At 41.2% G+C, this 12,981-nt stretch overlaps 1 protein-coding gene across 1 annotated transcript in view; it reads right to left on the bottom strand.

The window, feature by feature from the left end:
• Positions 1–12,981, bottom strand: part of COL11A1 (collagen type XI alpha 1 chain) — a 700,769-nt gene that overhangs the window by 608,430 nt on the left and 79,358 nt on the right. Inside the window, exon 4 of the mRNA XM_030205574.1 lies at positions 8,459–8,621. Coding sequence (XP_030061434.1) covers positions 8,459–8,621 — 163 coding nt within the window. The remainder of the gene's footprint in view (positions 1–8,458; positions 8,622–12,981) is intronic.

The following is a 12,981-nucleotide window of genomic DNA, read 5'->3' as shown; positions in this document are numbered from 1 at the left end:
ACTGATGCTAGAGCTGGGGCAGAGAGATATCAGACTGGGGTTGGGGTTGGGGATGGGGTGGGGGCTGATGCAGGGGCTGGGAGATGGAAGGCAGAGAAAGGTGAAGATGTAGAAGCAGAGGGATGGCTAGCAGGGTTAAAGTGGAGGAAAAAGAGTAAATAAACATTGAAAAAAGAGGTAGGTGAACGGAGAAGGAAGTATAGGAGAAGAGGCAGGGAAAGAATGATAAGTAAAGAGGCAAAAGAGATGGAGAGCTGCAAAGGGGTGAGGGACAAAGGAAGGGGGCAGATCTTTGAAGGAGGTGCGAAAGGATTAAGATCAGAGAACAAGATGAAAAGTGAAAAGCAGAAAATGGAAATTAAATCCTGGAAAAGGACTCAGGAGAAATTCAACAAAGAGGATGTGGTAAGGAGAGACCAAAACAAAATGGTTAGACAACAAAGGTAGAAAAATTTGATTTTCATTAGGGAAATGAGATGTCAGCTTTGAAAAATGTGGATTTCTTGTACTTTGTTTTGTTCAGGAAGAAATGCACTTCCGTTTCTTTTTTCTCAGTTTTCCACTGCTCATAATCTGGTTTCTTGGGTTTTCAGTTTTATTTTTCGTCTAGGTATTTCTTTCTAATCTTTAGTCTCTCTCTTTTTTTCTTTTTTTGTAGTAAGTGATGGTGTGTGTTTTCCTTTTGTAATCACAGAGAAGGATTCTTTTAACGTGTAGATTCTGTGTTCAGGTGTTCTAGAATATTTGTACTGCAGACTTTCATAGATAGGATTAGTGCAGTTTGAGTGTCTATTTGCAAGGTTTTGTGTTACTTCTCAGTGTCTGTTAGTGGAGGAGTTTGTGTTGATCTCACTGATGTGGCAGAGCAACAGAAGAATAATAACCCTTGTGGTCAAACAGACAAAACAGTCACAACAAGGGTGACAATAAGAAAGGGCAGCAGACGATGTCACAATTATCCCCTTTATTAACCATCCAAGACTCGACACGAGTCATGTTTCGGCCCACAAAGGCCTTCCTCAGGAGTTTAAAAACACATATATAAAAATAAATGTAATAAAATAAACTCTACAAAATGTACATCAAATTGACACTCGAAAGATCATTCATGAAGACACAGCATAAACACTTATTTGTTTATGCTATGTCATCATATGCCACTTATTTGTTTATGCTGTGTCTTCATTTCAGAATAAAGTTATAGAATATAACAAGCCAAACAGAGAGGGTAACCAGCATAAATAAAAAGTACACAAACAAAAAAAGCAACACTGGGCCTTCAAGACTGAGATAACAGGCGTATTTATTAATAAAATGACCCGACACGGGCCGTGTTTCGGCGTTAAACAATGCCTGCCTCAGGGGACAAGGTTTGGATGTAAATTGTATAAAATGTGTATATATCCAATGCCTCCGAGATTGGACGTAGAAAATCTCTAAAACCAAGCTAGCCTGTCGCAAAGGACAGCCGCGATGTAGGAAAAAACTCCTGTGTTAGCCTTTTCTTTTGCAAAAGCAAATTTTAAAATACTCCTGTTGTCTCAGTCTTGAAGGCCCAGTGTTGCTTTTTTTGTTTGTGTTATACAATATGACCCAGTGCGCATAAATCTATACACTGGGATTTACCCACGTTTTTGCTGGTGTAAAAGGATGTGCATAGTTTTAGGCGCTGAGATATCAACTAAGCTTATTCTATAACTGGTGTCTAAATATAGGCGCTTAGTTGGCACTGATTTCAGTGCCCATTTTTTAGGTGCCATATATAGAAACTCCTACTACATGTGTGTAAGTGCTAGCACTCCATAACATATGTGAACAAATGGTGCCTAACTTTAATCACCCTGTTATAGAAAAACTAGTAAAAAAGGCCCGTTTCTTGCACAAATGAAACGGGCGCTAGCAAGGTTTTCCTCGGAGTGTATGTTTGAGAGAGAGTGTGTGTGAGAGATGGAGTGTGTGTGTCAGAGAAAGAATGAGAGAGATGGAGTGTGTGAGAGACAGAGTGTCTGTGTGTGTGAGACAGAGAGATAGAGACTGTGTGTGTGTGACAGAGAGAGTGTGATAGACAGAGTGTGTCAGAAAGAGTGTATGTGAGAGACAGACAGTGAGTGAGTGATTGAGTGAGTGCCCCCACCCCCCCTCTCTCAGGGCCCCCCTCCCCCCCTTTATGGTCTGAGGACCCCCTTCCACCCCACCTCTCTGGTCTCTGGACCCCCCTCTCCCCCTATCAGAAAGCAGCGGGAGCACGGTTGTTGTTATAATAGTATCCGCGGCTGGCTGGCTGTTTTTTCTTTACATTTCTCTTTTTATGTTCCTCCTCCCCACCGACGTTTTCCTGTGCATCCATTGGTTGCATGTCATAATGGGTCCAGTGACGTCAGCGATCTACGGAGCCTAGCAGACCAACTCCAAAGGAGCCACAGTCTAAGGCAGCAAGATTAGAACGTTGGAGGTGAGAATTATTATATAGGATTGACTACATGTAAATTGGTGTGGGAACTTGGTAACTGAAGGTGAACCTAGGGGCAGAGCTTGGATCGCTGCACACAAAAAAAGAGGGGAGGGGAGAGGAAATAGAAGCTGCTAGATGGGGGGGAGGGGGAGGAGTGGGATGGGGTTTGAAGGAGAAAAAAAAGAGGATATGCTGGACGAGTAGGGGGCACCAGAAACCCTAACACTGGCACTGTACAACAGCATTAGGTTTTCAAACACCACAATTTTCCAGCTTCTTTCCATGCAAAATAACAAGAAAATAAAGATCACTTCCCTGGGGTTACTGTTAAACTTCACAGGCTCCAGACATTGTAAAGAATTAAAAATCATTATTCTTCAGTACAACAAGTTAAGAAATATATCATTATAACAACTTACACATATTACAGTTAACACCCGCTTCAAAAGGTATTGGACAATTATAACTTGCAATATTCCAGGCAGCTTCAAAATCTCATGCCAGGTTTTCAGCCCTGGGTGCACCTGCAGTCTCTTCTAAAGAGACTCACAAAATTAAGGAGGAATTATTTATCCCTTCCTCCTTTTACCATTAAATTGCAACATACTTGGGAGTAACTACCTTCTGCATTCACCAATCCTCTCATGGGTAATAGTGAATCAACAGAACTTTCACACTCATTAGCTAATTAACTGCAGAATTCCAAAGAAGGCCCCAGTGTGAATTCACTAAACTTTGCCTTAACATTCCCCCTCCCCTCCCCTCTCCCTGGTTCATTTCAGTCAACAAGTAAATCCTTTACCATAAGGTAACATAAATTCTTCCTTCTTTACATTTCATAAGGCACTTACTCTTCTGTACTAACAAACCAAACCCTTGCTAAAACCTTTCCCTCTCAGGTTGTCTTCTGTATCTGATTTAGCAAGAAAAGACATTTACCGGGACTTGCCTTCTTTGTCTTCCCACTTAAGGCAACTCCGTTTCACCAAGGAACTTTCCCTTTCCCTTTTCCCCAGTTTCACTGTTTACTTCCAGCTCAAGGAATTCCTTCCTATCCCTGTCTCTCCATATCTCAGGACCACCAGCTCAGCTCCTAGAAAGCTTGAACCCCTTCTAGGTTTCTCCCTTCCTTTCTACAGCTGGCCCACCTCCCAAGAGACTGACCTTCTTTTACATTTCTTGGTATTTGGGCTCCAACATTTAGTTGCCATTTAGGCATAAATATCCATGCCTAAATGTTGGTACCCAGGCTTGCAACATACAGTATTCCATTAGTTTGGTGCCTAAGTATATAAGCCGTTCATGCCCCACCCACATGCACTCCTTCTTTACAGTTACACAGTACAGCGCTTAGCCACTCGCTTATAGAATAGTGCCTAAGTGTAGTTAGGTGCCTGCTGTTTACCCCAATTTGGATGCCTAACTTCCATTGGAACACCTAAAGGGGTCCTTCTACTGGTGCGCTAACAGATTTAGCGCGTGCTAAATAACATGCCCATAGGAATATAATGGGCACCTTATCATTTAGCACATGCTAATCATTAGCACACACTAAACCATTAGCGAACCTTAGTAAAAGGACCCCAAAGTTAGGCATCTAATTAGTACCTAATTTGTAGTACACTATACAGAATTAAAGGGATAATCTATGAGTATAATATGGATTACCTGCAGAACACCACTGGCATGACCCTTTTATAATAAGTATAATGCTGGTTGTTTTTCTTTTAAAGTACTTATATATTCAGTTCAGCATCGAATGTTTAAGTGTATTTTGAATATTCAACTGCTGTGTATTTATATTTTGCATTTTAGCTCATTACCCAAATACCCATTGGTATTTTTAACTATAGGTTTCTAAAGGACAAGGACAACAGGTTTCTTCTAATCTGAATGAGAGAGGTGCATAAAATAATTGAAAAGTATTACTGATTGTGAGGGATAAATTATTCTGTTGTGTTGTGGATGCAAGTCATGTAGCTTGTCCTTTTACAACAGAAGCTGGGTGATTGTGGTATGCTGAAACTGTCACTATTTCTGGGTAGCCGACCTCACTCGAGTTTCCATTATGTCTTCAAATAAACCTAAAGACACATTCTGAATAGCATCACTGTACACCTTTCCATCCAATATTACAGAATAAGAAATGGCCCTGTGGTGTGTATAATACTAAAATTAAAAGACATGGGTTAACTCTGGAGTATACCCCAATGTTTATACTTTAATGTGAACCTTTAATAACTGTGTGCATCATCTAAAATTTGGAATAATCTATTTTTGAATATTCAAATAGATTAAATCATACTATCAATCAGTTCATCTATGAAACCCAGATTTGATACAACATATCAGGATAACATTAGAATATACAAGCCAAAAGTTTTCATTGTGTTTAGTTTTAGGAAAACGTGCGTGCTCATAATGAAAAATAGGAAAAAAAATCCTGAACAAAACAAAAAGTCTCGTAGATGACATAGGAAACTATATGAAATGATTATTTTTTAAGCTGTGTCTACCTTTGTGCAGATTAAAAACCCTAGGGGGAAATTTGTTATCATAAATGTGCTAAATGAGGAATGCACATGTAAATTTTTGTCCTACCCAAGTCATGCCCAAACCATCCCCCATCATAACCCTTTAAAAACTCAGGGGGTCTTTTACAAAGCAGCTGTAAGTCCAATGTGGGCTTACCACTCACTAAAACAGAAGTACCTCTGGGCTACCGCAGCAGCCCAGTACCACTTCCCACCCCCAGCATGCACCATTTCCGGCACTATAAAAATATTTTTATTTTTGTAATGCCGATATGTACCCGGTGGTAATCGGGCAGTGCTGTGCACTGCATGGTTACCACCAGGTTAACATGGGATCGCTTACCGCCACCTCAATGGGCGGCGGTAAGTATTCCCCCCAAAATGGGTGTGCGGCAAGTGTTTCACTTGCCACATAGCCATTTCTTTAAAAAACAGAAAGAAAGACCTGCCTTTTACCCACTGCAGTAAAAGGGGGCCTTGGAGCATTTCAAAAACACACCTTGACACCAGCACAGGCCCCCTTTTGTCACAGCTTGTACAAAGAACTCTTAGCATTTTATGGCTCTTCATATAAAAATAGCAACTTCTTGAAATCATCATTTAAATGTATATGCAATCCACACATACAAACACTGCTGCTTACAGGTGGAGATGCTTCTAAAATAACTCCCGATAAATCTTTTCAAATGTCTATCAAAAGTTATTAAGTCGTGGTGATCTTACAACATAACAATATAACACCCAGCACTAATAAAATCTCAAGAGCTGAAAATGTTCATTACTTTACTAAACCTCAATGGTGACTTTTTTTCATATAGAGGGGCATTTTCGAACAGGGACACCCATCTCTAAGGGCGCCCATCTCTGAGGATGTCCCCGCGAAGGGGCGGGGTATCCCGTATTATCGAAACAAGATGGGCGTCCATCTTTCGTTTTGATAATACGGTCGGGGATGCCCAAATCTCAGAATTTAGGTCGACCTAAGAGATGGACGACCTCAGTTTTCGCTGATAATGGAAACCGACGACGCCCATCTCAAAAACGACCAAATACAAGCCCTTTGGTCATGGGAGGAGCCAGCATTCGTAGTGCACTGGTCCCCCTCACATGCCAGGACACCAACCGGGCACCCTAGGGGGCACTTTTACAAAAACAAAAAAAAAGGTAAAAGAGCTCCCAGGTGCACAGCACCCTTCCCTTGGGTGTTGAGCCCCCCCAAATCCCCCTCAAAACCCACTGCCCACAAGTCTACACCATTACTATAGCCCTAAGGGGTGAAGGGGGGCACCTACATGTGGGTACAGTGGGTTTGGGGGGGTTGGACGACTAAGCATTAAGCAGCACAATTGTAACAGGTAGGGGGGGGATGGGCCTGGGTCCACCTGCCTGACGTCCAGTGCACCCCCTAACAACTGCTCCAGGGACCTGCATACTGCTGCTTGGGAGGAGGGTATGACATTTGAGGGTGAAAATAAAAAGTTGTGAAACATCATTTTTTGTGGTGGGAGGGGGTTAGTGACCACTGGGGGAGTCAGGGGAGGTCATCCCCGACTCCCTCTGGGGGTCATCTGGTCATTTAGGGCACTTTTTGGGGCCTTATTCGTGAAAAAACAGGGTCCAGGAAAAGTGCCCTAAATTCTAGCTACAAACGCATCCATTATCGGCGAAAGGCGCCCATCTCTGTTCGGGTGATAACCACGCCCCAGTTCCGCCTTCACCACGCCTCCGACACGCCCCCGTCCACTTTGTCCGCATCCGCGACGGAGTGCAGTTGAAAGCGTCCAAAGTTCGGCTTTCGATTATACCGCTTTATTTGTTTTTGTGAGAAAGACGCCCATCTCCCGATTTAGGTCGGAACTTGGGCGTTTTTCTCGTTCGATTATAAGCTGGATAGTCTACTCAGTCTATAACTCACCTACCTCCTCATTGGTTTAGTTACTATCTTGAAATATTATCAAACCTATCTTATATCCCTTAACCACGAAACAATACGTAAAGTGTCCATATGAAAAAGGTCAAAATCCCAAGTTAACAATGAATGAAGGCAAAGACAGCACAGTATTATTAGGGCCGCTCCCTGACGCAACCAAGGCGTAACATGGTCTATGTGGGTGGTGGGTCCGGTTGAAAGAAATAAGAAAGAATAAGTTGGGATTTTAATCTTTTTCATATAGACACTTTATGTAATATGTTTCATGGCAAATAGGTTTGATAATATTTTAAGTTATAGTAATTAAACAGATGAGGAGGCAGGTGAATTATAGACTGAGTAGTTTACATGAAAAAAAAGTCGCCGATGAGGTTTAGGGGCCCTTTTACAAAGCTGCAAGAGGGCTAATGCGTAGGTAGTGTGCGCCAAATTGGTACTACCACTGGGGTAACACGTGCACCCGGTGGTAATTCTAAGTTTGGCATATGCCGAATCTCATGGTCGAAAATATTTTTCTATTTTCTACTGCAGGGGGCATTTACGGCTGTAATCGGCATCGCAGCCACATTGGTGCAGACTGCATGATTACCACATAGGTAGCACATGAGCCCTTAAGTCAATGGCTGGCGGCAGTGGCGTAGCCAAGGGTGGGCTCAGGTGGGCCTAGGCCCACCCTCTTTGGGCTCAGGCTCACCCAGTAGCAGCACGCCTATGATTTGGCAGGCAGGGATCTCCAAGCCACACCAGCTGAAAACTCCCAACAACTGTTCCTCCTGCATACCTTGTAAATAGCAGATCTTTGCCTAAATCGAGCAGCGACTGATACATGCTATTCACCCCAGCCCCACAGCCTTCCCTCTGATGTATTCCCACCTATGCAGAAACAGGAAGTTGCATCAGAGGGAAGGCTATGGGGCCAACATAAGCAATGTGTATTAATTCCTGCTCGCTCCAGTGAAAATCTGCTATTTAAAATGTATGTGGGGGAGGGGGGATGTTTGAAAGACCATATGGCATGCAGGCAAGAGAGGGAGAGACCAAATCACTGTGGGATATGGTGGAGTTCTGCCCACCCATCTTTGGCCCAGGCCCATCCAAAATTGAGTGTCTGGCTACGCCCCTGGCTGGCGGTAAGGGCTCAGTCTGTAAATAGGCGCTCTAGCTTTAATTTTTGCATATGCCCATGTCCCGACCTATTAAAAATTGGCCTTTTTCACAACTACGGTAAAAGTGGCCAAGCAAACGCCCAAAAGACACACTCACACTACTGGAGGCCTCTTTTTACCGTGGCTTTGTAAAAGACCCCCTTAATGAAGTCATGAATGTTTTCACCCGTTGAGATTTTATTAGTGTTGGGTCTAAAATAACCCCCTACATCTTTTGCTTTTCTTCACTATAAATAACATATCCAAAAGCTATTCAAGTACAATCCACTTTTGCTTTATCATAACCTACGGGCAAACACCTAACTAAAACCAAAGATCAGACCTGTTGTATAATGATAGCACTGAGCATTTTTACATGGACATAATGAATTGTTACCTCAAAAACTTCCTCATCAAGGATTCGGGTTCCAAAGACTGAGATGCCATTTGTGTCAATAATTCCTTTGTCATGTCTGTCAAGTGGTTTTATGGTTCTCTTTTTGCAGTCTACGATCATAGTAACAGTTTTCTTTTCCACACTGATAGCTACCCGATGCCACCTGGCAAAGAAACAGAAAGCATTGTATTTAAAATAACACAGTATGCTCAAGAATGTAATTTACCTCACAAAATCTGACCATTGTAAGGAACTATATAATATATGGCCTAATGTAATAAAGCCACTGAAAAAATCCAATCAAAAAAATGAGATTAATGCCATATTTAGGGGCCCATTTACTAGAGTGTTGGAATCTGGGCTTGGCGTATCTTAACATGGGACTTTCTTGTGTGCTAATCTCAGATTTAACGCAGCATGAAAATTCTTTTTAATTGCAGGTCCCACACTAATTTTCCATTAGCATACAGGACTTCCAAAAAATTAATGCTACAGCGCGTGGAAGTGTATTTTCAAAGTGAATGGGCTGTGTTGGCATTAGCGTACAGAAGCCACTAGCATGGCTTAGTAAACAGGGGGATTAGAATTTGAGCCCACTGGGGACAGAGAAAGTACCTGTATATAATATGTAAACTGATTGGTTGTACCACAGAGAAGCAGTATATAAAATCCATGATCCATCTAAAATGTAGTTTATAAAATACCCCCCTCCCCGACACACACAACCCACATAACATTAGTTACAATGACCAGAACATGCATTTTTTTTATGGGACCTGGGTACACACTTGTTCAGGGAAGGGCTTTGGGTGGAGCATGGGTGGATTCCAATTAACAAGTTAACTTTACTTTGGGGTCCTTTTACCAAGCTGCAGTAAAAGAGGGCCAACAGTGGCATTGGCATGCAGGTTTTTCTTGTGCCGAAGCCCCCTTTTACCACAGCAGGTAAAGGTGAAATAAGTGGCTGTGCACTAAGTCAGCATATTGTTATGTGGCCATTAACTCCCGGAGCCCTTACCGCCTCCTATTTAGGAGGCGGTAAGGGCTCTCGCAGTAACCCGGTGGTAACCGAGCACTGCATGGGGCTGCCTAATTACCACCGGATAATCTCCTGGTGCTAGGAAAGAAATATTTCTAGCTCCGGAAATGGCACCAGGCTCCTAAGCAAGCCCGGCAGTAGGGCCAAAATTTGCCACACACCATTGCCATGGGAGCCCTACCGTGGCATGATAAAAAGGCTTCTTTATGTGTGAACATTTACACCTGCTTCTGAGGAGTCATAAATATCAACAGCTTCATTTGAGATCTCATTTATTTATTATTATTATTATTTTTATTCAATTTCCATTTCACAACAGAAAATTAAACTTTGTAGAGTAAACAAGGTGAAAAGAAGAAAATACTAATAATCACCAGAATCCAAAACAAAAAAAATACAATACATAAATCATCCATAACCGTCCTCAATTTGAGTGAAGAGGTCAAAGACATAAAAGCAAGAAAAAATAAAAGTAAGAAACTAAGGGGGTCTTTTACTAAAGCTTAGCTTGAGTTATCTGCAGCAGGGTCCATTTTATTCTTTAGGGGGCCTACTACAGATAACTTGAGCTAAGCTTTAGTAAAAGACCCCCTAAGCATACACGTCAGAAAGGAGCAGAATCACTTCAGTTACCAGGGTGTAGATGTCACAGTAGGGAGTACTGAAGCCCTTGGAGAACTATCAGATTTAGAAGGTAAAAAGGCAGGTACATGAGTTGGCTCATAAAATATATATCTGACCGATTCCAACTTGATGATGCATTTATATGGAAAGTTCAGCAAAAAGAGACCTAACTGCAATACTCTAGATATCAAATCAAAAAAAAAATTGTTTACATCTTCTATGGATTGAGCAGGCTACGTCTGGGAAGACTCAAATCAGACAGTTCAAAACTTTTTCATCTCTTTTACGAAATAAACAATTTTAGGATCCAATCCTGTCCCGATTTGAGAACAAAGGTGTCATTTCTGAAGGATCTGTGCTGGTAACCTCTATATGTTGATATAATAGGCTACAAATAGGCTCTCTCTTGCTCATCAATTGTCTAGTTCTAAACTTTGCCACATAAGGGGAACTTTTATAAAGGATCTTTTGCCCGTAAAAGAGTTTTTGAAGCATCTAAAGGGCCTTTACAAAATTATCACGAGTTACATGTGTAAAAGAATGCATGGTTAAAAGAAGTTGTGTACCTGTAAGTGACCCAAGTTAGAGGCATGTGTAGGGGCAGAATTTGGATGGAACAGGGGTGGAGTCACAATTTAGGTGCATAATTTATAAAATGGTTTTGTTCAACTGTATTTTATGTGTGAATATTTATATCTGCACCGAGCAGGCACAAATGTCCAAAGGACGTCCAACTCAGAATGAGGATGTCCAAGTCTATATTTCACATATGGATGTCAATTTAACAAACTGAAACGTCCAAATTATGAATATGGCAAAAACAAGGGACATTGATGTCTTTGTGGCAACATAGGAACATCTCTGTAAAATGGCCACACAGACATCCATTCAGAGCAGAGAGGTAGCCTAACTATTAGAAGAGTGGGGCTGAGAGCCAGGGGACCTGGGTTCAAATCCCACTGCATCTTCTGATGATTTCTTTTTGGATTGTGAGCCCTTCAGGGACAGAAAAATACCTACTGTGCCTGAATGCATACTGCTTCAATAGCCTGCAGGCTTGCTGTTTTTTAATACATGCAGATACTGTAGGTATTTTTCAACCCCAGAGGGCCCACAATTAAAAAAAAATTACAAACAACTGAAGTGGGATTTATAAACCAGGGTCCCTCGGCTCTCAGACCACTGCACTAATCATGAGTCTTCTTCTTAACTCTACATGGAGGGGTTTTAAATATTTTTTAAAAAAATTGTACCTTGAACATCCATAGTTCCTGAAGCTGCTATAGAGCTTGAGATCCCTTGCTAGCTTCACATTCAGGGGACAAAGAGGGTCAGCGACCACTGGGGGATTAAAGAGGTGACTTGCTTTAATCCCTCCAGTGGAGAGTTGCTCAATCAGAGCACATTTCTGTAACCTGGATGTGCCAAGCACCAGGTCTAAATAATAACATCCATCTTATTGGATATACTGTAGATATCCCTTCCCCTTTTGAAATTGGAGTTGGATTTCCATATTTTGCCTCCTTTATGGCCCACCCAAAACACTCCAACACCACATCCCTTTGTCATAAGAACATACTGCAGATTTAGATGTCCATATTCTGGCTTTATAAAATCAGAATTTGGATGTCTCTGCAATACGGACATCTAAATGCCAATTTTTCAGACATTCAAAGCAAGAATATATTTTCTAAAATAAAGACCAAAGGCTGTATAAAATAGGCTGCAAATAGATGCCTAAAGATGGAATTTATCAAGCAGCATTAGGGCATTCACACGGGCATTAGGGCCTTAATGTGCATTACGGGAACTAACACACTCTAAATGCTAAGAAGCCCATTTTATACCTATGGGCTTCTTAGTATTTATCAAACATTAATTTCCTTAATATGCGTTAAGGCCCTAATGCCCCCACAAAAGCCATGTGACCTTTACACATTGGTAACCTATTATAAAATTAACTTCCATGTGAATATTTCTTTAAAATCTGTTTTGTCCAAGTATATTTCATGGAGCAAATACTCCATTAAGAAGTCTCTTGTAAAAGTGAAAATTCACTAATATTTTAGATGAATCACTTTCACTAGAATCTCTTCCATATTTTAATTAGTGTAATGCTGTAATAGCCATATTGGTCCTGGTGAAATATGCAGACTTTGTAGGTTTGTAAAGGCCTACAAAAGTGATTTAAGATTACGAACTGTACAGATCCCTTTTTCTAAATTCTAATGACAAATATAAAAAGAATAGATCTCCCAAATTGTGTTATGGCAAGCAAAGTGCAACATCTATTTCAGTGTAATTATACTTTTTTCATTCTATTATGCCCTTTCTGAAATTAATAACCTGATTCTCTGCCAGTTGGTTTCAGCCAACCAATGATAACACTGCAATTTTACAAGGATGACATCATAAGCCAGGGGTGGGCAACTACAGTCTTTAGAGCCACAACCCAGTTGGGTTTTCAAGATTTCGACAATAAATATGAGTGAGATCTACTTGCATCCAATAGAAGCAGTGAATGCAAATCAATCTCACGCATATTCATTGTGGAAATCATGAAAACCTGACTGGGTTGTGAACCTCGAGGACCGTGGTTGCCCACCCCTATCATAAGTCATACAGCTCATCTCTAGCATATAAGAACTGTCTTTCTCTATATTAGTGACTCACTACTGTTTGAAGTAAGTAAATAAGACCCCTGGGTTCTGTGATTTTTAAAGAATTCTTCACATTCTATGAGTTCTAGTTACTAAACCATGTCAAAAACTGGATATTATGGAGACAAATTTTATGAATGGGCACATATAGTTGCTCATACTTTGCATGGTAAGTGCTGTCCTAATAGGCAGATATGTGT

This window comes from Microcaecilia unicolor, chromosome 6 (assembly GCF_901765095.1).
Source record: "Microcaecilia unicolor chromosome 6, aMicUni1.1, whole genome shotgun sequence".
In the NCBI taxonomy this organism is placed as follows: domain Eukaryota; kingdom Metazoa; phylum Chordata; class Amphibia; order Gymnophiona; family Siphonopidae; genus Microcaecilia; species Microcaecilia unicolor.
The sequence above is the reverse complement of the archived record's forward strand: the minus strand, read 5'-3'. Positions and strand labels throughout refer to the sequence as shown.